Raw genomic sequence first — 27,012 nt, 5'->3', positions numbered from 1 at the left:
GAATCTCGACGACTACTTACTAATGTCCAATGCGGCTTTCGTCGCCGCCGCTCCGCTGTTGACCACCGTGTGACCTTGTCGACATTCATCATGAACAACTTTTTGCGAAGGCGCCAAACGGTAGCCGTGTTCTTCGACTTGGAGAAGGCTTATGATACCTGTTGGAGAGGAGGTATCCTCTGCACTATGCACAGGTGGGGCCTACGCGGTCGCCTGCCCCTTTTTATTGATTCCTTTTTAACGGATCGAAAGTTTAGGGTACGTGTGGGTTCCGTATTGTCCGACGTCTTCCTCCAGGAGAACAGAGTGCCTCAGGACTCCGTCTTGAGCGTAGCCCTTCTTGCCATAGCGATCAATCCAATTATGGATTGCATTCCACCTAATGTCTCAGGCTCTCTCTTTGTCGATGACTTCGCGATCTACTGCAGTGCCCAGAGAACATGCCTCCTGGAGCACTGCCTCCAGCGTTGTCTAGACAGCCTCTACTCATGGAGCGTGGCAAATGGCTTCCGGTTCTCTGAAGAGAAGACAGTTTGTATCAACTTTAGGCGATATAAAGCGTTCCTTCCGCCATCCTTACATCTCGGTCCCATTGTTCTCCCATTCGTGGACACAACTAAGTTTCTAGGGCTCACGTTGGACAGGAAACTGTTTTGGTCTCCACATGTCTCTTATTTGGCGGCCCGTTGTACACGTTCCCTTAATGTCCTAAGAGTTCTTAGCGGTTCATCTTGGGGAGCGGATCGCACTGTCCTGCTTCGCTTGTATCGGTCCATAGTCCGATCGAAGCTGGATTATGGGAGCTTCGTCTACTCGTCCGCTCGGCCGTCACTCTTACGCCGGCTCAACTCCATCCACCATCGGGGGATACGTCTTGCGACCGGAGCCTTCTACACTAGTCCTGTGGAGAGTCTTTATGCTGAAGCTGCCGAGTTACCATTGACCTACCGGCGCGACGTACTGCTGTGTCGGTATGCGTGCCGGCTGTTGTCTATGCTCGACCACCCCTCTTAAGAGTCCTTCTTTGCCGATTCTCTCGACCGTCAGTACGGGTTGTATGTGTCTGCCCTGCTGCCCCCCCGGAGTCCGCTTCCGTCGCCTGCTTCGACAATTGGATTTTGCCCTCCCTACCACCTTCAGAGAGGGTGAGAGCCCGACACCACCTTGGCTCCAGGCTCCGGTTCCTATTTATCTCGACCTCAGCTCACTCCGGAAGGAGGGTACTCCGGCTGCAGTGTATTGCTCACGGTTTGTCGAACTTCGTGCTCGACTTGCCGGTCACACCTTTATTTACACCGATGGCTCCAAAACTGACGATGGTGTCGGCTGTGCCTTTGTCGTCGGGGCCGCCACCTTTAAATACCGGCTCCTCGACCAATGTTCCAGCTTTACAACCGAGCTTTTTGCTCTCCATCAGGCCGTTCAGTATGCCCGCCGCCACCGCCATTCATCGTATGTACTGTGCTCTGACTCGCTCAGTGCTCTTCAGAGCCTTGGAGCTCCCTATCCGGTCCATCCCTTGATTCAACGGATACAGCAGTCCCTCCATTCTTTCGCTAATAATGGTGGTTCTGTCCGCTTTCTGTGGGTTCCCGGACATGTAGGAGTGCCTGGGAATGAGGCTGCGGATGCTGCAGCCAAGGCTGCAGTCCTCCTGCCTCAGCCAGCCTCCCATTGTGTCCCGTCATCTGACGTTTGTGGGGATGTATGTAAGAGGCTTGTGTCGTTGTGGTGGGATGCTTGGGCATCCCTCCAAGGAAACAAGCTCCGGGCAGTAAAACCACTCCCAACTGCTTGGACAACATCCTCCCGACCATCTCGGCACGAGGAGGTCCTTCTGACCAGGTTGCGGATTGGGCATTGCCGGTTTAGCCACCGCTACCTGCTCTCCGGTGATCCAGCCCCGCAGTGCCCTTGTGGTCAGGCATTAACAGTGCGCCATGTTTTATTGTCGTGTCCCCGTTTTAATCAATTTCGTGTTATCCTGTCCCTGCCATCTACTTTACCGGATGTTTTAGCTGATGACGCTCGAGCAGCTGCTCGTATTCTGCGTTTTATAACTTTAACTGGCTTGTCCAAAGACATTTAACCTTTTTACTTATTTTATCTGCATCTTTGTCAGGTACTTCTGGTGTCCCCCCATCCCCTTGAGTTTTAACAGATTCCATGTGCTCTAACACCAGTGACTGGGCGCTAATGACCTCAGCAGTTGAGCGCCCTTAAACCCTACCAAAAAAAAAAGCCTTCTGATTGTATAGAGATACTTAGCGTATGGTCTGATAATCTGCAACTTTGCTCAAATGGATGAGAAAATCTCATTTTTAGTCTCTCTGCGATCTTAGGGAGAACTACTTAAGTTCTACTCGAGTCTCCCATTCATTTTGCCATCTTGTATTAACATTTTCATTTGGCTTCAGTTCCGAGTATCCTTTGTACTTCAATTTGAATGTCTTTCTTTTACAAACGTAGAACTCCACAAATCTTTAACTGCCGAATGCTGTCTTTGTCACACTGAAAACAGCAGTGTCCCATCAACTTCAATAATTCTGTTGGTCTCTGGTGTCAGCAGTGCAGGTCAGGCTGCCCCGAACTCGTCCCGACCCGGTGAGGGACACTGCGAGAATGACACTCCGGTGTCGGACACGACATCTGCGGGCGACGCTGCCGTTCTGACGTCCGACTCTGGTGGCACTGCCGACAGGGGGGAAACCGCCGCGGGCCGTGCTGCCGACGGGATAGGCGAGGACCAGTGCCGTAGTGTGGCTGGCTCGGCCTCTACTGCCAAAAAGAAGCCGCTGTTCTCCTACACGGAGCTCGGTGCTATGGCCATAGCACAGTCACCGCACAGGTTGGTAGCACTGCTGCAAAGCGATAAGTACTTGCACGAAAATACATCCCACTGTAGTTTTGCACTTTCCACGGTAACTTACGCATATGTTAGACATAAGTTTGTGTTTTTTTCAGTCAGCAGTCTTAAAGTGGTTTGGTGTATCTCTCCCTTTGTGTCACTTGTCAGTTATCATAACTCCTTTATTTGTGAGTCATCAGCCTTCTGACTTGTCTGATGTGTGCACCACGATTTTCTCTCCTGTGCCAACTTCTGCATCTCGGAGGAGCGCTTTCGCCCGTCCACCTCAATTACTTGTTGGAAATATTCCAATCTCTGTCTTCCCCTACAGTTGTTACCATCTACAGTTCCCTATAGTACCGTGCAAGTTTTTCTACGTCTTAAGACACGTCCTAACACTCTGTCCTTTCTTCTTGTTGAAGTTTTCTACACGATTCTCTCCTCTCAGAGGCTGCGAACCTTCTGTTTCCTCATCTAATCAGTCGACCTCCTTTTCAAGATACTTCTATAGCAGTACATCTCCGATGCTTTGATTATCTTCTTTTTCAGATTTCACACAGGCCGTAATAACTTACAAGCAATGCTGTTCTGCATCTTCCTTGTTTTTTGTTATAACTGAAACGAGTAAGGCAGTACAATATTGACAAAACTGCTTCTCGTCAGCCTGAAAGCGTGGAAACATATAAAACAGCTATTTATGTCTCCAACTGTACAGAGTCGAGAGGGTTACGGTGACATCCTGAATACTCGTAGTAGGTGCACTGGAAATTTCTCACCACCACTAGCTTCAACTGTGGTTCTTCTTAGAACGATCTTGCCCGAGTATTGTGATTTTGTGTGTCTGACAGGAGGGCGAAGCTGTACGAGATCTTCGCCTACGTCACGAGGCGCTTCCCCTACTTCAGACGCAATCGGAAGATCTGGCAGAAAGCGTTGAGCACCACCCTGTCGCGCAACAAGTGTTTCATCAACGTTCGGCAGGAGGCTGGCAAGCTGAAGGGCAGCTACTGGATGTTCGGTGAGTACCGGAGCCAGCAGCAGGGTGGCCGGATGTGGTTAGGTGTTGGCCACTCAGTTACTTCAAGTGTTTAAAACACCACAAGCTTTTGCCTGAGCACTCCTCGGCCACTGTCACTGGCCTGTCGATATGCACTTCCATACTTCAGCTGCTGGCCGTGTCGCCACTTGTACCTCTTTCAGTGCCACATATGGGCTTCCAGTGAGTCCACATTCAATATTTTCACCTCTACTTCGTAGATTGGTTGTTGCTTTGCAGCCTTAGCTTCACAGTTGTGTGTTTGTGACTTGCAGTTATTAGGAACTTTTTGCTCGAATTGACATCCCCGTCTCTGCTGTGCTCTGATCCCTTATATGCACCGATAGAGGAGGAATCTGTTACACCGTGCACACATTTGCATCTACATCTACATACATACTCCGCAATCCACCATACGGTGCGTGACGGAGGGTATCTCGTACCACAACTAGCATCTTCTCTCCCTGTTCCGCTCCCAAACAGAACGAGGGAAAAATGACTGCCTATATGCCTCTGTACAAGCCCTGATCTCTCTTATCTTATCTCTGTGGTCCTTCCGCGAAATGTAAGTTGGCGGCAGTAAAATTGTACTGCAGTCAGCCTCAAATGCTGGTTCTCTAAATTTCCTCAGTAGCGATTCACGAAAAGAACGCCTCCTTTCCTCCAGAGACTCCCACCCGAGTTCCTGAAGCATTTCCGTAACACTCGCATGATGATCAAACCTACCAGTAACAAATCTAGCAGCTCGCCTCTGAATTGCTTCTATGTCCTCTTTCAATCCGACCTGATAGGGATCCCAAACGCTCGAGCAGTACTCGAGAATAGGTCGTATTAGTGTTTTATAAGCGGTCTCCTTTACAGATGAACCACATCTTCCCAAAATTCTACCAATGAACCGAAGACGACTATCCGCCTTCTCCACAACTGCCGTTACATGCTTGTCCCACTTCATATCGCTCTGCAATGTTACGCACAAATATTTAATCGACGTGACTGTGCCGAGCACTACACTACTAATGCAGTATTCAAACATTACGGGATTCTTTTTCCTATTGATCTGCATTAATTTACATTTATCTATATTTAGAGTTAGCAGCCATTCTTTACACCAATCACAAATCCTGTCCGAGTCATCTCGTATCCTCCTACAGTCACTCAACGACGACACCTTCCCGTACACCACAGCATCATCAGCAAACAGCCGCACATTGCTATCCACCCTATCCAAAAGATCATTTATGTAGACAGAAAACAACAGCGGACCTACCACACTTCTCTGGGGCACTCCAGATGATACCCTCACCAAACATTAACAGGTTTATACTGCAATATTTCTATACCTGTATTATATGATGACGAGTTTTTCCTTACGCACACTTATTTTCAGTATAAGCAATCCCTATAGATGAAGAATGCTGTAATTAGTTGATGGCTGTTGGGAGTGTGTTACTGCACTGAAACTTTTCAAGCAGGGAGGACAATGCAGCATGCCGACAAGACATGCACGTGCTGCTTCGTGCCATCTTTTGGACTTTGAGGCACGAGGCACAAAAGAGCCTCATATTGGCAGATCACACAGACAGCTGGCTGCAGTGCAGTGACTGCAGAGTGAGTGGTGATGGGACGGACTGGGGGCAACAGTGTGGCAACAAGAATAGCCATGGGTCACTCCAGAAAGACTACACGACCAGATGTCTTAGGATTGTTTGACTCGATCTCACACTTCCTCCTCCCCCCCCTCCCTCCCTCCCCCACCACCCCTCTCCCCCATCCTCCTCCAAGGGTGGAGCTCGTCCACGCCTGCACTGGCACGGTGAGCGTCACAAAAGTTATACTGTCACCTTTATGTTTGTTAGTGTTTGATTGAGGAGTTCACAGAATGCAGTCAGTGATGTTATCCGTCCATGTGGGTAGTATTACCCATTAATACGGGCCCTTTGGGAGAGACAGAGGGGAAAAAGTGCAAAGGCAAATGCAAAGGGGACAAAACCTCTGCGAGAATCGGGTCTGGGTAGTAAAGGCGGTAGCAGTCTCTCGCTATTTGCGAGAGTTCGTGCGAGGGTCGTATTGTGTTAGTGGACGGATATCGTGCGTCAGTACCGTAAGTCATATCTAGGTTTGTCATACAGTGAATCAGTCCTGTCCAGCAGCAACAAGGGCCCCCTCCTTGATAGGACTCATTCATTATATAACAAACCTAGCTATTACTTCTGGCACCAATGTGTGATACACAACCACTAATACAATCCGACCCTTACATGACCTGTCGCAGATGGCAAGAGACTGCTACAGCCCTTACTACCCGACCTAACTGTCGCAAATGATTTTTTCCCTTTGCACTTGCCTTGGCACTTTTTTCTCCTCTGCCTTCAAAACCGCAACCCTTTGTTTGCTTTTGACCAACTGTATCTCCCGATGGTCCCATATTAATAGGTAATCCTACTCAGACAGACAGAGAACATCGGAGACGGCATCCTGTTAATTCATCAAGTAACACTAACAAACACAGATGACAGTAGAACTTCTGTTTGGTCACCGTGCCATTGTCGACATGGAGGGGCTCCGCCCTTAGGGGAAAAGGGGATCAGATCAAGTTGAACAGTCCTGACAAATGACTACCAGGAATCCTTATCTGCAACAAGACAGTAGTATTTTGGTTAACATTTCTCCCTCATTCACTTCCTGTTGCTACGCATCCAGTGATGGTGGGGTATACCGATAGCAACTGGGTGAGTTTCTCCCAACAACCCAATAGCTTCACAAACAATTTGGGAGAATTCCCTCTTACAAGTGAACGTGACACTGGTCTCTGATAGTGTTTAGCCAACTGAGGACAGCAGAAGTTGCTGAACCCTTTCCAGTCCAATGGCCCATTTGGACTGTTTACAGTTCTTAGATATTTCTGCAATGTCCATGAAAGACCACTGGCTTGACATGGCACCATTGTGTAAACTACATCACATGATGGCAGCACCAACAGGATCATGAGTATGCACGACATAAGAAAATGCAAAGAGTTGTTACAGCAACAATTCTGCTAATGAAATTGAATTATTTTTGAGCTAAATTTTTGTTTAAAAAAAATACATTATTAGGGTGTATGAAATGCTTTGTAAAAATTGTGCTTCTACAGAGAATTATGCGTATTACTTTCGGTATTACAAGATTGTAAACAAATGGGCCAACTTGGACTCAGTGGTAACATTAGTGTCTACTGGTAGGTAAAAGTTAGGTTATGTAAGAAAACATTTCTGTTTGAATCAACCAATTTTCTTTCCCTTTCCCGATGTCTAAATTATCGGCACTAGAGATAATGGACATTCATCCTGTGCCTGTTGGTGATGTTAGGTTCGACCAAATTGGACAGTGGTCTGTGAATAACAGTAACATACAAAGAAGAAAATTGTGTATACAGGCTAAATCACACTTTGGGTTTGCAAAATGTCACGTGGCATTGTGACTGCATGACAAGAAGTACTGAACTTTGTAAAATGTCACACTAATTATAATTTTCTTCCACTGAGGTACATTGTTTGTATTGGATATTGTCATTTTTTTCCTATTAGTGAAGAAAAAGGTATTAAAGGACTTGTTGCAAGCTTTTGAAATTATGGTATGAATATTATTGACTATATTCAGGTACCTTTCCTGTGTTCCCATGTAGGAAAAAAAATGCCCTAATTAAAAAATATTGAAGTTGTCAGCAGGAAATGGAGTGAATTAGATTGTATTTCATTTAATTAAAAAGGCAAAGCACGGCGAAATTTTAAATGTTTCATTCCAAGTGTGAGTATGTACCTGCTGTGCCAATTAAAATTAAAACTCTTTGAAAGATCTTGTCATTATTTTTGCTTATTTTCATGGTATCTGTAATTACATGGAGATCTATTGCTGTTGTATTAGTGATTTTTTTTATGATAAATAATTATGGTTTACCTAGGATTACATTCTCTGCCCTCTTAGCAAACTATTTAAAAAGTAGCCTATGCGTGTTTCAAATTTCATTAATCATATTTTCTACATCTACATCTACATTGATACTCCGCAAGCCACCCAACGGTGTGTGGCGGAGGGCACTTTACGTGCCACTGTCATTACCTCCCTTTCCTGTTCCAGTCGCGTATGGTTCGCGGGAAGAACGACTGTCTGAAAGCCTCCGTGCGCGCTCTAATCTCTCTAATTTTACATTCGTGATCTCCTCGGGAGGTATAAGTAGGGGGAAGCAATATATTCGATATCTCATCCAGAAACGCACCCTCTCGAAACCTGGACAGCAAGCTACACCGCGATGCAGAGCCCCTCTCTTGCAGAGTCTGCCACTTGAGTTTATTAAACATCTCCGTACCGCTATCACGGTTACCAAATAACCCGGTGACGAAACGCGCCGCTCTTCTTTGGATCTTTTCTATCTCCTCCGTCAACCCGACCTGGTACGGATCCCACACTGATGAGCAATACTCAAGTATAGGTCGAACGAGTGTTTTGTAAGCCACCTCCTTTGTTGATGGACTACATTTTCTAAGCACTCTCCCAATGAATCTCAACCTGGTACCCGCCTTACCAACAATTAATTTTATATGATCATTCCACTTCAAATCGTTCCGTACGCATACTCCCAGATATTTTACAGAAGTAACTGCTACCAGTGTTTGTTCCGCTATCATATAATCATACAATAAAGGATCCTTCTTTCTATGTATTCGCAATACATTACATTTGTCTATGTTAAGGGTCAGTTGCCACTCCCTGCACCAAGTGCCTATCCGCAGCAGATCTTCCTGTATTTCGCTACAATTTTCTAATGCAGCAACTTCTCTGTATACTACAGCATCATCCGCGAAAAGCCGCATGGAACTTCCGACACTATCTACTAAGTCATTTATATATATTGCGAAAAGCAATGGTCCCATAACACTCCCCTGTGGCACGCCAGAGGTTACTTTAACGTCTGTAGACGTCTCTCCATTGATAACAACATGCTGTGTTCTGTTTGCTAAAAACTCTTCAATCCAGCCACACAGCTGGTCTGATATTCCGTAGGCTCTTACTTTGTTTATCAGGCGACATTGCGGAACTGTATCGAACGCCTTCCGGAAGTCAAGAAAAATAGCATCTACCTGGGAGCCTGTATCTAATATTTTCTGGGTCTCATGAACAAATAAGGCGAGTTGGGTCTCACACGATCGCTGTTTCCGGAATCCATGTTGATTCCTACATAGTAGATTCTGGGTTTCCAGAAATGACATGATACGCGAGCAAAAAACATGTTCTAAAATTCTACAAGAGATCGACGTAAGAGATATAGGTCTATAGTTTTGCGAATCTGCTCGACGACCCTTCTTGAAGACTGGGACTATCTGTGCTCTTTTCCAATCATTTGGAACCCTCCGTTCCTCTAGAGACTTGCGGTACACGGCTGTTAGAAGGGGGGCAAGTTCTTTCGCGTACTCTGTGTAGAATCGAATTGGTATCCCGTCAGGTCCAGTGGACTTTCCTCTATTGAGTGATTCCAGTTGCTTTTCTATTCCTTGGACACTTATTTCGATGTCAGCCATTTTTTCGTTTGTGCGAGGATTTAGAGAAGGAACTGCAGTGCGGTCTTCCTCTGTGAAACAGCTTTGGAAAAAGGTGTTTAGTATTTCAGCTTTACGCGTGTCATCCTCTGTTTCAGTGCCATCATCATCCCGTAGTGTCTGGATATGCTGTTTCGAGCCACTTACTGATTTAACGTAAGACCAGAACTTCCTAGGATTTTCTGTCAAGTCGGTACATAGAATTTTACTTTCGAATTCAATGAACGTTTCACGCATAGCCCTCCTTACGCTAACTTTGACATCGTTTAGCTTCTGTTTGTCTGAGAGGTTTTGGCTGCATTTAAACTTGGAGTGGAGCTCTCTTTGCTTTCGCAGTAGTTTCCTAACTTTGTTGTTGTACCACGGTGGGTTTTTCCCGTCCCTCACAGTTTTACTCGGCACGTACCTGTCTAAAACGCATTTTACGATTGCCTTGAACTTTTTCCATAAACACTCAACATTGTCAGTGTCGGAACAGAAATTTTCGTTTTGATTTGTTAGGTAGTCTGAAATCTGCCTTCTATTACTCTTGCTAAACAGATAAACCTTCCTCCCTTTTTTTATATTCCTATTAACTTCCATATTCAGGGATGCTGCAACGGCCTTATGATCACTGATTCCCTGTTCTGTACATACAGAGTCGAAAAGTTCGGGTCTGTTTGTTATCAGTAGGTCCAAGATGTTATCTCCACGAGTCGGTTCTCTGTTTAATTGCTCGAGGTAATTTTCGGATAGTGCACTCAGTATAATGTCACTCGATGCTCTGTCCCTACCACCCGTCCTAAACATCTGAGTGTCCCAGTCTATATCTGGTAAATTGAAATCTCCACCTAAGACTATAACATGCTGAGAAAATTTATGTGATATGTATTCCAAATTTTCTCTCAGTTGTTCTGCCACTAATGCTGCTGAGTCGGGAGGTCGGTAAAAGGAGCCAATTATTAGCCTAGTTCGGTTGTTTAGTGTAACCTCCACCCATAATAATTCACAGGAACTATCCACTTCTACTTCACTACAGGATAAACTACTACTAACAGCGACGAACACTCCACCACCGGTTGCATGCAATCTATCCTTTCTAAACACCGTCTGTACCTTTGTAAAAATTTCGGCAGAATTTATCTCTGGCTTAAGCCAGCTTTCTGTACCTATAACGATTTCAGCTTCGGTGCTTTCTATCAGCGCTTGAAGTTCCGGTACTTTACCAACGCAGCTTCGACAGTTGACAATTACAATACCGATTGCTGCTTGGTCCCCGCATGTCCTGACTTTGCCCCACACCCGTTGAGGCTGTTGCCCTTTCTGTACTTGCCCAAGGCCATCTAACCTAAAAAAACCGCCCAGCCCACGCCACACAACCCCTGCTACCCGTGTAGCCGCTTGTTGCGTGTAGTGGACTCCTGACCTATCCAGCGGAACCCGAAACCCCACCACCCTATGGCGCAAGTCGAGGAATCTGCAGCCCACACTTTCTTTGTTATAGACACTTTTATAGAATTCTAAAGGGCTTCACATACGCCATGCAAACATCTTTAAATGTAGCAGCTGTAAAAATGAGAAGCTGTCATTAATATAAATATTTACAGTTGCTAATAACGAGAGTGTAGATGCTAGCCTTTTTTTAGGTTACGTTGGTCATTATTAATTAGTGTTCTGCTGCTAAATTTCCTCGTCAATTGTTATAAGAAGCCAACAAAAAGCATCATTGAACATGTGTGCAAAATTTTGGAATAATGCTAAGAAAATCGTAAGTTTTCAATTCAGGGTTACATACACTGCCCGCTGCATTTCATGCTTACGTACAAATTCAGAAACCTAAATTCTTTTTTTCCTAATCCATTTTCATTACATTATCAAAACCAGTGCATTTTCCATGCAAAATAATCCTTTCTGAATATCAGTGGTGTGCTTCATCTCTCTAATTGTGTAGTGCTGTATCCTGTTGCTGATTATTACCACAAAAAACAACAGAGTGGTCATAGGCTGTGCTTGTTATCTCTTTTGTGTTCCTTTTCCTGTAATGTTAATTGTTGTTCACAGATGCAAACGAATTGTGGTGAATGATGACGAATTGTCTGTATATGCTCATTTGCTCGTTTTCCGCTATTCAGTCCAGTGTAAACAGTAACATTTGAAGATGGGAGTGGAGGCTTTCTCGTAGACTTTCATTGATGAAATCTCAGGTCATCACCTGAATCCTGGGATCATTTTGTCACAACCTTTTCATGAGTTTCCTATTTGTCATCTTCAAGTGAACTGTTGGGTTCATGTCCAGTTTGCTCCCTTACAGCTGCTGGACTGCAGACTCCTGTGATCACGGTTTCAGTGGGTGGTCCCCACTTGCCACCATATGGAATATCGTGACTGGGGGTGGGGGTCCAGGCATAGAGTGTTGGTTCCGCGTATCTGTTCTGACTGCTTCATCCACTGCTTTCTCGATTGAGTGTTCCTGACTTACTTTTTTGTGACGCCACATCACCTGCAGAGCTCAGTTGGATACAGCTGTCCTGATTGACAAGAGTTGGTGTTCTCATGTTCTGTGGCTCTTTGATGATCGAATACCGGGACAACATTGTTTTGGCACAGCACTGTTGTCTGTTCAAGTCATCAGTGGCTGAGTTCCGCATCACTGAAGACTACATTTGCTTTTGAACGGACAAAGGTGCGGTGATACACCTTAGGGTTCTGGGACTTGACCATTGGAGAGGCAGTGGAAATGCAAGTACAATACATTCTTAGTAGCCAAGAGAGCAGGTTTCTGGGGCCAGCATTAGCAAAAATATGTCAGGAACATTCCAGTGAGAGAGCGGTGGAGGCAGCAGGCCGAATAGACTGGCAGCACCGTCTCGATGCCTGGATTCGCTTCACACCACCGGGGCCTCTCCACCATTGGCTGCAGAAGCTTTTCCAGAGGTGCACGGTAAGTCCATCCGCTAGGCCCTGGGCAGAGGAGTCTATTGTCCAGAGTTTATAAAGGTAGGATCTGGATGCGGCCGTGACACTTCGCCTGGTGGTGACAACTAGAAAATTCATTTGGCTGATAACCTCAGAAGATTACATCAAGCTTCAAGCTCTTATGTTCAGGGAGGGTGAATGTCCTCACGTGTGCTCAAATGATCTACCCAGCAACTAATTACTGTGTTTGCCGGTTGCAGACCCGCAGTATGAGGACATGCTAAAGAATGACAAATTTAGCCTGTGGCGCAGGAAGCAGCCATTCCGCAGTGGCCCGACAGCAGCAGCAGTCCCTGCTCGCGAAGTGCGCACACGCCGTGGCAGACACCGACACCGCGGCCTTCACCCTCAATGGCAGCAACACGTCACTGGCCTGTCGGAACAGCCCCAGCTGCCGGAGACAGGAGGCAGTGGCGGCGGAGGCGGCAGTTTGCTGCTCCCTGCTTACCCGCCCCGTACCAGGTATGACAACAATTCACTACCGTTTAATGTTGGCATATCCTCAGCAACCTCAGATGTCACTCTCTGTTTTTATTGATCTAAGTTTCTGTGAAACTCTTTACAGAGTATGAGTCCAAAAAGTCTGAAGACTGGATGAATAAAAGTGGATAAGACTTAAGGGTGTTACAACACAGAATGTTCATATGACCATGTGAAACTGTCAGAAAAATCCTTCTTTGAGATGTTATTCAATTTGCGTGTCCACTTGGCTTGGATGTCATTGACCTTTCGTGTGAATATCTGTACTTTGTCATTTTGTATTAGGTTCGTATTGATAACACCAGTTTCATCACCCATGATGATCTTTCCAAGAGAAAAAAAGTTGTTTGCATTTTGCATTTTTATCAAGGTGTTGGCAGGTGTGCACATGTCATTGTTTGTGTTCGGGAGTCAAGGTGTGCTGGACAAACTTTGGCAAACTTTTCTCTTCTTCAGAATGTTCTGGAGAATGCGTTGAGCACTTTGAGATGTTGCTCCATTGTGATTTGTAACTCTAAAACACACTACAGAAGCACATCCGTTGCTTAACACTGCCTGCTGACGACTGAGCAGTTGAATGCACATCTGTTGTTTTCAGTTGTTAGTTCATGCTGACACTGTAGTTACTACGCTGTGTGACATTTGCCTGCTTTATTTCTTCGTTGATGATCCTCAGTGTTGATGTACTGCGATGTTATACTAGCTGAAAAATGGAGGGGCTGGGTTGGGGGGGGGGGGTGGTAAGTTAAACACTGACTATTTTAAATGAGGTAGTCGACAGTTGCACAGTTGCGCTTCATAGTTCTTTACTTTCACTGTTCACAACACAACACAACGCCCCCCCCCCCCCCCCCCCCCCCCCCCCCAATACACAGTAAGGCCAGTGCACTATTGGTTAATTTTCAGTAAGCCTCATTAATAATTTGCAGGCATACATCAGCATACTCCTATCATCCTATCATAGTTAACTGTTGAATATCTATGAGCAGTAAAAGCCTAACCACACAGTTCACAGTTCTTGCAGAATAACATGGTACGTGTTTAACAGACACTGTCATTATTCTAACACATGGGCTATTTGTTTACACTCATTTCACAGTTAAGTTGATGCATTGTTGTTGATCTGACCAAAAATTGGGCCCTTATATATCATCACAATGATAGGCCCTGATATTATACAGTGTTCAATGTTTAAGTTACAGAAATTACAATTGAAACATACTTCATTCAATTAACTTTGTACACAGAAAAATTTTGTCTTTTTAACAGTTTCTTATGCTACAAGGGTTAAGCCATATTATTTGTTTAAATCATGAAATTAACAGATATAGTTACGCAAACAATACTTTTGACAAAACTAGTGATTACGTAGGAATAAATTAAGGGCTGGCTTTGCAAACATGTTTGTGAATAGAGCCAAATAAATACTTAAAGAATGCCAGTGTTTTGTCTTCCATCCGATGGGGAGTGATGTAATAAAGCTCCTGAGACAAGCTGGCCAACAACTGTCATAACCGGTCCTTGTAAAACTGGATACTGGCTCTAGTGTGCAGTTGACGCCCGACACGGTTAGGACGGAGTTGACGTCCGACTTGATCCCACGTGTTATTTCTGAGAGAAATCTGGGTTTTTGCTGGTCACGGGAGAACCTCAACTCACGTAGAAAACCGTAGAGACAGGTGCCAACAGTGGACAAGTGTCGTCCTGTTGGACAACAAAACGACATATTGTCGAGCGAAAGATAATGCGTGAGAATGCAAAATGTCTGCGACATACTGTCGTGCTATCGAGATCCGTTCGGAAACGACTGTCCGCGATCCGATCTCTCTCCAAATCGCCACCGTATCGATCGGTGTCTGTCATGTCGAGTAGTTCAGAGCAGCAATTTGTCACCGAGCGCATTTCGACGTCATTCTTTGGCAGTCTGTACTTGTCAGTCGTGGCAGCATTCCGAACACAGCCTTTTGTGTCGTAGTCTGACCTTAAGCCTACACACGGGACGGTAATCACCTCGTCTGGCTGCTGCTAGACTCGGGCAGTGTTACAGGGAGTACAAGTGGCAGACGCAAACGTGAATAGCTGTGATGTCCTTTCTGCAGAGTGGCGATCTTCACGTGTGGCGGTCAGACGCGGTCAAGCGGAGCCTCGACGACGATCGTGCCTACCCTCCCGTTTCGAATTGCCCGACAATGGGCCATTGTCGTGTTCCAAGGCTCCACAATTCCGAATATTGCGGGATTTGACCGGCTGACCAAATGGAGACGGACAGTGAGACTCCTTTCGTACCGTGTCGGGCACCTGTAACGGTGTGTTACAAGAGTCTGCAGTATCTCCACGATAACTCGACATTTGACACGATTCGCAGCCCGTAATACCCTACTGGGCCCGATAACGACACTAAATGTGAACACCACTAGTGCAGTCTGGTGGCAGTGCTGTCTGCCATAGAGAATTGCAACTCTAATGATTCACATATCCATCAGAAGTGTGTTTGTGTAAAAAGTTACAGTGACATCCCCCCATGTCTCCTAGGTCCTTAACTTTTCTTGTCAGGCAGTGTACTTGTGCTACTATCAGAACTTCAGATTCTGTGTGAGTAAAATTGGTGCACTGGAGATAATAAATAACAACAACAACAATAATAATAATATTTGTCATCATCACTGCAACTTCCTTGAATCCCCATTTCTATAATGACTCTCACCAACAGGTGGGCAGTCTTGAAAGCTGTTTCATTCAGTGGTGGCTGATCTCATTTGCCTCTTGTCCACCTATATGGCGTGTTGTCTTGCCTCGATGTTTGCATGCCGACGTGTGGTTGAATTCCTTCTGAAACCCTCCTTAGCCTTCCTAGATACTGTGACTGAAACACTGGGAACGTGGAAGGTCTACTCGTTCCGCAGCATTGCTTCGGGTCCCTTTGTCTGCAGTGTCTGGGAACCGTTACCCGTAGCATTTCTGTGGAGAGGACAGTCCCACGATATTTGTCCAGAATGCCACACTCTCTCAGGCACAACTGTCTTTCATCTGCCTTCTGATTTTGTACCGATACGTAACATACGGACTGGTAATGTATAACTTTGTTCGATGGGTGATAAATTATCATTTTTAGTCTCTCTGTGAACTTCGGGAAAACCTTTTATCTTCTCCAGCTCCTTCTGAAAGTTTCCATACACTTTGCCATCTTGTATTAACATTTTCATGTTGGCTTCAGTCCAAGTATCCTTTGTACCTTCAGTCTTTCTTTAACCAATAGAGAGCTCCACAAATCTCTAATCGTCGAATGCCGTCTTTGTCACACTGAAACAGCACCACCACCCAGATGTCAGCTGACCTCGTGGCGTCTGAAGTCGGCAGCGGTGACCCGGCCGAGACCGACTCGACTCCGACCTCTGCCGACAGACGCGGCGACGGCACGGGTACCGCCGGCGGAGGAACCGCCTTGGACGGTGGTGTCATTGGGGCAGGCGAGGGGCAGTGCTCCGGCAGTGCTAGCTCGGCCCGTACTGCCAGAAAGAGGCCACAGTTCTCGTATACGGAGCTCAGCGCTATGGCCATAGCACAGTCGCCGCACAGGTTGGTAGCACTGCTGCAGAGTGATAAATGCTGTTATGAAAATACCCTACACTATCCTCAATACATCCTGCCGTAGTTTGGCATTGTTTAGGTCAGCGACCTTAATATTGCTCGATGTGTTTCTCCGTGTTTCACTTGTCAGCGATCATCGTATCAGCATAACTATACTAGCTTGCATCAACAACAAGCAGCTCTTTTATTTTTTTGTGAGCTATCGATCTTTGGACTGGTTTAATGCGGCCCCCATTGGCTTCATGTAGTGCTCATCACTTTCGCTCCTGTGCCAATTTCCTCTTCTCGGAGGAGCACTCTCACCCAATGTCCTCGGTTATTTGATGGAAATAGTCCAATCTCTGTCTTCCCCTGCAGATTGTACCATTTACAGTTCCCTCTAGTACCGTGCCAATTATTCCCTGATGTCTTAACACATGTCCTATCATCCTGTCCTTTCTTCTTGTTGATGTCTTCCATATGTTTCTCTCCTCTCTAAGCATTCCTTATTTAATCAATGAATCCCCTTTTCAACATACTTTTATAGCAGCACATCTGCAGTGCTTTGATTCTCCTCTTTTTCAGTTTTTGCACTGGCCACAGTCGCTTCCAATCAATGTTGTTCCCTAAAAGTACATTGTCACAAGTTTCTTCTTCACAAGGCCCATGTCTGATAATAGTAGACTTCCTACGGCAAGAAGTGTTCTCTTTGACTGTGCTAATTTGTTTCTTGTGCGCTCTTTGCTTTGTCTTTCGAGTGTTATTTGGTTTCCACCATAGAAGGATATCAATTTCACTGTACCCCAACCTTATAAATAAAAAACAGTAAGGCTTTACATTATTGACAGCAGTGCTTCTCACTAACCTAAAAGCAGGAAAACACATAAAACAGCTATTTATTTCACTAACTGTGTAAAGTCAAGAGTGGTATTGTGAATTGTCTGTCACCCAGAGTAAATTTGCCAAAAGTATACTCCATCTCTAGATCCAGATTGGGGTCTTCTTTGAATTATCTGGGCTGAGCTTTGTTCTTTTGTCTGTCTGACAGGAGGGCGAAGCTGTCCGAGATGTACGCCTACGTCATGAGCCGCTTCCCCTACTACAGGCGCAAGAAGTTCTGGCAGAAGGCATTCAGCAACAATCTGTCACGCAGCAAGTGCTTTGTCAATGTGCCACTGGAGGGCGACAAGCAGAAGGGGAACTACTGGATGCTCGGTGAGTACCACGGCCAGTAGCAGGGTGGGACTCCTTCTCTTTTCTTACATTCGTCACTGATGAAATAGGTGAAAGAGTCTCGTACCCTCGGTCACATCGAGTGGTTAAAACGCCGCGAGCTTTTGATTGTGCACTCTTTGGCCATTGTCACTTTTGTCATACCGATGTTGGTATGCCCTTATGTGCTCTGGCTGCCAGCCGTGTGAAGTCACTTGGCCCTCTGTAGCACTGTCTCTGGGCACATGTTGACTCCACATTTGGTGCACCTACTTCAGCCTGTGTTGTTTTATACCTGTAACTCTATGCTTACAGGAAATTTTTGCTCCAATCGCCATGCCTGACTCTGCTCTGACCTCATTGTATACACTGACAGAAATGGAAGACATTACACCGTGAATGTCTTTGTAACAATACGAGTCAAAATAGATGTAACAGAACTTGAATAGCATATTTGCCTCTATTGATTATGGTAGAGAGATCGATCTTTCGGTCCTGTCTGTATATTTATATATAATATTGCACGAATAAAGGCCGGGCGAGTGTAAAGCTATCGTTAAAAACGCACGCTGCGCAATTTGTTCAGTCATAATAATAATAACGTGCTTTTGAAAACAATTAAAATATAACGGCGATACCTGTTTAGTGTTATTGGAAATAACATATAGTAAATTAATGAGTAAGGTAGCTGATCCTATAAGAAGAGAGAAAATAAGGCATGTTGAGGTGTTTTGCTTTATATCGACGAAGCTGATGATAGGGCGTCATTTTTTTTGTTTACTCTTAGAAATAAACAAGTAAAGAAGTGCTAATTGTGCGTAGTGAAAAATATAGGGGCGAGTTTTAAATAACTGCGGTATACAATCAGAGTAACAAAAGGACATTTAGTTACACGAAATCGCGGTTAGCGACGTGTGGTCATGAAATTGAGTACACTTACAGGGTGGTCAATTCCGGGATAAATCTATACACATCTCACAAGGGAGCAACCAAAAGTGTTCATCAAAGGATTTCGATGGAACTTGGAGGGTCAGTCTGATATTCTTCAGTGAAGATCTACCGTATCTTCATACGTCGTCGCGTGGTAGTTGTTGCCGTGAGGCACCGTTATGCCAAGTGGAAAGGCACGTCAATCTTGGAGCATGAGATATGGTAACTTTAAGTCATTGACAACACCCAACGGTCACAGTAGCACCTGATGCCAGAACAACTGCGACAGCAATCGCACAACTTGCATACGGGCCGCCAGATGCCGCCGCGAGCGCTAAGCGTGCATTACGATCGCAGGCGCACGTGTTGCATACGTGCCGCGGGGTGCCGCCACGAGCGCAACTGTATATAAGTGCCGACGGAGTTTGGCCAGCTCTCATTTTGTTGGCATCTCATTTTTGCCTATTCTCTTATTTGCTTAGTGCTTAGCTCTTATTCGTTTATGGCTCATGTTATTGTGCTCCCTTTCAGCCATTCTGATTGTTTTAATTTACTCCCAGTTGAGAAATGCTAATTTTGGCATTTCACTTTTGTATATTTCTCATTTTGCTAATAATGTGCTCCTTAGCTTTTTACAGTTGAATAGATTAACATAATCTCATGTACTGTTTGTTCATTTCAGCCTGTTCATATATCGATGTTCTTTAAATGCTGTAATAATTATCAGAAGCATTTCTTCCTTTAAACTTGTGTAAAGTATTCTCGATGTAGGATTTGTTCTGCGACACAGGTGTAAGGTTTTGAAAATAAATTACATACGAAACTGTGCTTTAAAAGGAATTTATTTTTTCAGTTTGTATTACATCAGACGACAATTTTGTGATATGAGGGAGGAATTTGAGGGGCAAACTCATGGAAATAGTCTTAAGTGATGCCCTTTAAAAATAAAAATTTGTGTTACACTGAAAGAGGTGACACTGTAGGCACCGAAAATTTTTATACGTCACACCCGGTATTGTGTCGTTACAACCTTTACGTGAGTTTTCTACCTCTCACCTTCAGAAAAATCGTGGGTTACGGTCCACTTCATTCTTTTATAACTGCTAGACCTCGGACGCCTGTGCCGAGGCCCAAAGGACATGCCAGTCGTTCGCGTCCGGAAATAATGTCGCGACTGGTGCTCCCGGCGGCTCCGGTGCCGGGAGTAGCGGTGCAGCGTTTTAATTCTCCCTGCTGCCTCCACTGCTTTCGAACAGTCTGTGCCAATTTTTTCTGACACCACAGTCCGCGTGGAGCTCCGTAAGAGAAAACTGTCCCCGACGATGAGAGTGTCGTGCACTCGTCTTTCTCTGCCTCTTTCTCGGCCGACTACTAGAATGTCGTCGTTGCAGCGTGGCCCAGATACATTGTGGCTGTAGACAGCACCGACGGAGGCCTCGCATTTGCTTTTGCACAGACAGTGGTGCTGTGCCACACCTAGGTGTTCCAGTATTTCTCCAGAAAAGAGGCAGTGGGAACACGAGTTCAGTGATCTCGTCCACTGGGACAGCAGTTTCCTACTGATGTCTGCACAGGGTGTGAGGTCAGCAAAAATAGGTCAGGAACACTCGTGAGAAAGCAGCAGATACAGCGGGCAGAATGGGCAGGTGGCACTGCCCCTGTGCCCTGACTCCCTCCACCACGCCTGTGGATACACCACAACTGCTGTGAAATCTTTTCTGGGCACCCGATTAACCCAGCTGCCGTGTCCTCGGCACAGTGGTCTACGGTCCGATGTCCGTAAAGGAATGAACTGGACACGGACCTAACACTTTGTCTAAAGGCGACAAGTTGGAAACTCGTCTAAATATTGTGACAACGTGACACAGTGACTCTGCCAATAATTCTAAAAGATACCACTGACCTACATTATTTTGCATTCCGCGACGGGGAATGAGCCGTCGCGTGCTTCGACGAACTGCCCACTGAGCGATTGCTGTGTTTTGTCCCTCGCAGACCCGAAGTACGAGGCCATGTTGGAGAAAGGCAACTTCCGCCACCGTCACGAGGAGCGGCCGTTCCTCGGGAGCCCGGCAGTGTCGGTCCCTCTGCGCCGACAGCGACACGGCACAGGCCTGTCGGAACACCCACAGGTGCCGGAGTCAGGAGGTTGCGGTGTCGGAGATGCCGCTGTGCCGCTCCCCTCCTACCAGCACTACTCTAGGTAAGTATCTTCTAATGTGACTCCGTCCCTTAGATATCGCTTCACATTTTTTTAATCCAATATTGATTAAAATTCTTCATACACTATCAGTCCGACAAGTTTTGAGGTTGCGTTAATAAAAAGTGGAAAAAAGTTAAGACGGTGCTTCTAATGCTTCACGTATTCTACATAGTTTTGTCCATCCCGTGCCTCCTCCTCACTCACTGATTACAGTCCACAGAATATCTGCACATCCGTGAGAAACTGTCAGAAATGCCCTCCTTACAGTGTCGATCAACTCACATGTCGCATCACATGGAATAGAATTTCGGTTATCTCGTCAAAGTGTTGACCTTTAATATCAATTTCTTTGCTTTGTCTCATTTTGATGATACTAATTTAGTCCCCCGCAGTGGGTATTTCCAGAAAAGAGTTGTCCAGATTTGGCTTTTAAATCGAGTTCTCTCAGGTGTCCACACGCCCTCTTTTATGTTTGGGGGTCATGGTGTGTGGTACGAGCTGGTCGCGCACCTTTTTCTTCTTCAAATCAATTTGCAGAATGTCTTGAACAATTGATTTAGAGATTTTGCTCCACTGTCATTTGTGACACGACGACAGCTGCACGTCCACTATGTATCTCTACCTGTCACAGCTGACTGGGTGAATAAGTGACAGTCATTTAAAACTGCTCGTTCGAGCTGCCTCTGTAGTCACTGTGTCGATATGGCTTATGTGCCAGGAATGAAACCGGCCAACCGGCCTCGGAATTTGTTGACGGACAGTGTACTGCTCGTTCGAGCTGCCTCTGTAGTCAGTGTCGGTATGGCTTATGTGCCAGGAATGAAACCGGCCAACCGGCCTCGGAATTTGTTGACGGACGGTGTACATTTATCCTCGGTGTATCGGTATGACAGCATGCGTACCTGATACTTTCCAAAATGCCACACATAAAAATGGGGTTTTCCGGAGCTCTTACCTCGGGTTCTATTGACGGTAAAAAGGTAGGGTGAATGCTTCGGATAGCTCTCGAGTGAGAGACTATTTGCATACCCGGCAGAAGGATCAACTTAGTGTCACTATCCTACAGTATTGGCTCACACTTCCTCCTGCTTAGACACACTTCCTCCTGCTTAGACAAATTGTGCAAATCGGGTTGGCTCTTTTTGCATTTGATGTGACCTACAGTGGGCTTGATGTGAGTTAGGTAGCACCATTAGTTTATGGGCAATTTCTCAGAAAACTTTTAAAAAAGGGTTTTGTAGTGTGTTTTTGCCATCGCCAGCAGACCAAAACAAAGCTGATGATTCCAAAATGGCTGAAACTTTTGCCATATATTCCTAAGGCTCTGATCTCAAACAGCCTTGAAATTTTTTTTGGTATCTTCATTTCCAAGATACAGAGGTTGAAACTTACCATATTTCTACGTATAAAGTCTGGTACGAGGAAAATGAGAGAGAGAGAGAACAGGTAGCAAATTGCTCAAATTTTAATGATATATTCTCTAGGCATTTATCTAAAAGAACCATCTACCCATTTTGAAAAGTCTTTGTTAATGAGAAACAGCCCAAAAACTTGTCTTTTCAGTAATAAAATGCATCCGCAGATTCCAGGATGATTATGACTGTAATGTTTACTTTGTTTCTAAGACCCCAATCTCAAACATCCTTGAAAATTTTCTTCAAATCTTTATCTGTTTCCAAGAATGCAGAGGTTCAGAGTTATCCCACTTGGACGTGTAAAATATCCCTGTAAAGAATGGTGTGAGGTGAAAACATTGTTTATAAAGTGGTGTGACATGGAGAAATATGCTGTGAAGTGTTTCCATTATCATCTGAGACGCTGTATAAAAATACAGCTAATTTGGCTTGAGAGAAAAGTGTGACAACAGTATCATAACCGACATTGCCTGTCGATTGGTAAAGTTTTTTTCTTACACAAACACTGTGCGGGACATGAAGATAGGTACCGCTTTCAAAGTTGTACAACATAAACAGAAATAGTCAGTGTTAAAAGTCCTCTTCCTATTTAATGATAATTAAATCTTCTCTCTCACACTACGACAATGCCGATGACGGTACATAGGTTGTTTTCGTGAGGATTATTCCCATGCACCCAAAGATTTGCTGCAGTGGTTCATGATATGCATAAAGGGGAATACATCTACCTGAAGCTCAGAGAAATAAAACACTTTTGTCTCATTGTCTCATGAGCTATGTAATTCTTTTTTTGACACATAGAGAGCAAAAATGCATCCATACACCATGCCTACGTTAACAGAAGAGCTGTGTTTCAATACTTGAAACAAGAGAGGTGTTAAAAAATCTCAAGGTGTACTATTTTTAATTTTTCCTCCACTCTCTTGGATTACATTAATGCAGAGTAGTACAAATTAATATATGTTTGGCACATTCGACTGGCACCTGTATGAATTAATATGTCTTATTCGTCTGTACAGATCAACTTTACAAGTACCTGCACAATCCTCAGGTTGTAGTACTGAAGCACCTGCAGATTTTTTTTGCGTGTAAAATTAGTTTTGCATTGTTTCAGTTTCACGTAAGTAAACTACCGAAATTTTACTGACAGATAAATTTCTTTTCATATGAGCGACATGCCTTACTGCAGTAGGGAAAAGGAGGGACACGGCAGAAAAAGGCTCCAATTGGAGCACAAAAAAGGCGAACATTCCCCTCTTTACTAAAAGACTCTGACTGAAAAGTAGGATACCAGCTGTCTCATTCTACCTTCTTCAACTCTCTTAAAAAATTTCCCAAAAATTTTGGCATGCGAATTTTCCACACATTTTTGTGCTGAGAGCGGAGAAGACAGTGGCAGTGGCAAAGAGACAGAAAAGAAACAGATACTGGAAGATCGTAAACAGTGGTCGCGGTGTAGAAAGAGCGAAGGAGACAGTGGCAGTGTGAGAGAAAGTGAGGGGACACAGTGGCAGTGAAACATAGTAGACAGTGACTGAACAGTGCTGGGAAAACAGTGAAGGAGACAGTGCTGTGGGGGGAGGAAAAAGAGAAAGTGGAAGTCGGTGAGAACCAGTGATAATGAGAGACAGAATATATGGCAATGACAGCCACGTAGAGAGAGAGAGCGACAGTGACAAGAGACAGAATCAGTGGGAAGGAATGAATGAGATAGAGTATGTGATCAGAAGTATCCGGACACTCCAAAAAACATTCGTTTTTCATATTAGGTCCATTTTGCTGCCACCTACAGCCAGGTACTCTATATTGGTGACCTCAGTAGTCATTGGACATCGTGAGAGAGCAGAATGGGGTGCTCCGCGGAACTTATGGACTTCGAACGTGGCCAGGTGATTGGATGTCACTTGTATCATACGTTTGTATGTGATATCCACACTCCTAAACATCCCTAGGTCCACTGTTTCCGATGTGATAGTGAAGTTGAAACGTACGGCACAAAAGTGTACTGCTCGACCTCGTGTGTTGACTGACAGAGACCACCGACAGTCAAAGAGGGTGATAATGTGTAATAGATCATAACACAGGAATTCCAAACTGCATCAGAATCCACTGCAAGTACAATGGCAGTTAGGCGGGAGGTGAGAAAACTTGGATTTCATAGTCGAGCGGCTGCTCATAAGCCTCACATCACACTAGTAAATGCCAAACTACGGCTCGCTTGGTGTAAGGAGTGTAAACATTGAACAATTGAACAGTGGAAAAACGTTGTGTGGAGTGACGAATCTCAGTACACAGTGTGGCAATCCGATGGCAGGGTGCGAGTTTGGCGAATACCTGGTGATCGTCATCTGCCAGTGTGTGTAGTGCCGACAGTAAAATTCGGAGGCGGTGTTGTTACAGTGTGTTCATGTTTTGCGTGGCACTATCGTGGCAGGCCTACATTGATGTTTTAAGCACCTTTTTGCTTCCCACTGTTGAAGAGCGATTGCATCCTTCAACGTGACTGAGTACGTGTTCATAATGCACGGCCTGTGGCGGAGTCCTGACTTGAATCCTTTGGGATGTTTTGGAATGCCGACTTCGTGTCAGGCCTCACCGACCGACATCGATACCTCTCCTCAGTGCAGCACTCTGTGAAGAATGGGGTGCCATTCCCCAAAAAACCTTCCAGAACGTGATTGAACGTATGCCTGCAAGCCTGGAAGCTGTCATGAAGGCTAAGAGTGGGTCAACACCATATTGAATTCCAACATTACCGATGGAAGGCGCCACAAACTTGTAAGTCATTTTCAACCAGGTGTCCAGATACTTTTGATCACATAGAATAGTAGTAGCAGCAAGAGAGAGAAAGAAGGAAATAGTGACAGGGAGAGGAGACTATAGTAGGAGGACAGAACGAAAGGGGGTGTGGGTGTGGCATGGGAGACAACGATAGTGACACAGAGAGATAATATCAATGAGTTGGGCCAAATGAGTGAGTGAGAAAGGGCGACTAGAAGTGTATGGGTACGAGCGACTTACAGCGATTGTCTGGTGGATGTGAGTGAGTTACAGTTAGTGAAGGTTTTTGGAGTTTGAGGTGACTCGCACGTTAAATAAAGCACAAATATCTTTGAATCCCAAAATTTTTGGGAAAATTTTTAATAATGCTAAGGAAGGTAGAATGAGGCAGGTGGTACTCCACTTTTCAGATTCTTTTAAATAAACAGGGAGCATATTCACATCTTTTGTACTCCAATAAGAGCATTTTTGGCTGGTTTATGATGTGGGAGATGGTTTTAAACTTTCATAACTTCCCTTTAAAGCAGACAAGTTATTAGAAAAGCAGCCAGCAGGAAGCTGTTGGAAACCCCATCATTGAACCAAAGGAAGTGACATTTGATGGTCCTCAGTATAACATTTCTGTGAAAATTGTGGTATGGACCTAAATTGCAATTTTGGTATTGTGCAAGAGTTTTTGTAATTAAAAGAGAGCAGGGGAAGTTGTAAAAGTGTACACCTTCTATGCCCAAATAGGTATGAAGATAATTATCAAGGTACTGATATTGGTAAATTTATCTGGACCTGCCATCCTCAAAGACAGAGAACTCAATGACGTGTACTGTGGTTGATGTTGGTGGAGTAATTAACCGACACCTTGTGGAAAGCACAGACTGTAAATTGTAAGACAGGTTAGCTTTTATGAAGATGTATGTTAGTATTGGAATCATCTCAGTTATGTATGACAACACATCTGCCCCTCCCATGGGAGAAAATTTATCCGCACCGAAAGAAGGCAATGACGGAGAGAAACTTTCGTAATTGATGATGGAAATTTGTTGTTTTACTTTTCAGTGTGTTAAGGTAGTGGGTGAGGATCATTGCTTCATCTCTTTTTTATACTTCTATTGAGAAATGGGGCATTTTCTTTTGCTTAAAAATGAAAGTCCTGTAATTTAATGAAATTTGTCTGCACATAAAAGTATGACAAAGTGTGATAATGTGTGACAAGATGTACTTGTCACTAGTTACAGCATATTTTTGTAGTAGCATGTATTTAAAAACTATTTGGAATCTTGATGTCAGTATGAACTAAATTGCACACATGTTAGTAGCATGAAGGCTAGTCACTTCAGTCACTGCAAGCAATAAGTAGGAGCACGAAAATTGCGCATTAATGATAATTTGAAAATGGGGGTCTTAGCCACATACCGTAAAATTGGCAGATTTTATGAAATGTCCCAAGCTTTGACATATTCCGCGATGCTGTATAAAAAAAGTTGTGAATATGAAGGCAAGAGGTTAATAACATTGGTAACAGTTTGTTATTGAATGTTAAAATCGAATTTTTAATTTTTCTTAAAGCTGAAATTCACATATAATCTTAAAACGATAGTCATCTCCTACATAAAGACATCTGACTGTATTCCTTTCTTCCAATATGTACAAGACGTACCTTATGTGAATCGTGGTGCACAGTACACTGTCACATTGTGCAGGGTGGTGACTGCTTGTCGTCTCCAAATGTAAGCGAACTGTTAACCGAGCTAGGCCCCAGCATTCTGTCGACTTTTCTTTCTACTGAAATGTCCGGTGCGATGTGCCACGTCTCTACTCCTTTATCGTATATTGAATATTCGCACAGAGGAAATTTACATGTTGAAAAAATACGGCAAACATTGTGGTTCTGTGGAACCACACCGCAAAGATAACGTCCACAGGCTACCAAAAACGCTGTGGTTTCCGAGCAGTTGACTGTAGCGCTTTATCTTAAAAATTTTAATCTTCTGTATACTTGATCACCGAGACAGGAG

The 27,012-nt window shown here is 44.6% G+C and overlaps 1 protein-coding gene across 1 annotated transcript in view; it reads left to right on the top strand.

The window, feature by feature from the left end:
- Positions 1–27,012, top strand: part of LOC124720202 — a 114,574-nt gene that overhangs the window by 55,257 nt on the left and 32,305 nt on the right. Inside the window, exons 5-10 of the mRNA XM_047245525.1 lie at positions 2,570–2,848; positions 3,697–3,866; positions 12,613–12,874; positions 16,202–16,468; positions 17,508–17,674; positions 20,597–20,804. Coding sequence (XP_047101481.1) covers positions 2,570–2,848; positions 3,697–3,866; positions 12,613–12,874; positions 16,202–16,468; positions 17,508–17,674; positions 20,597–20,804 — 1,353 coding nt within the window. The remainder of the gene's footprint in view (positions 1–2,569; positions 2,849–3,696; positions 3,867–12,612; positions 12,875–16,201; positions 16,469–17,507; positions 17,675–20,596; positions 20,805–27,012) is intronic.

Source organism: Schistocerca piceifrons, chromosome 11 (genome assembly GCF_021461385.2).
Source record: "Schistocerca piceifrons isolate TAMUIC-IGC-003096 chromosome 11, iqSchPice1.1, whole genome shotgun sequence".
Taxonomy (NCBI): domain Eukaryota; kingdom Metazoa; phylum Arthropoda; class Insecta; order Orthoptera; family Acrididae; genus Schistocerca; species Schistocerca piceifrons.
This window is presented reverse-complemented; position numbering and strand designations above follow the sequence as displayed.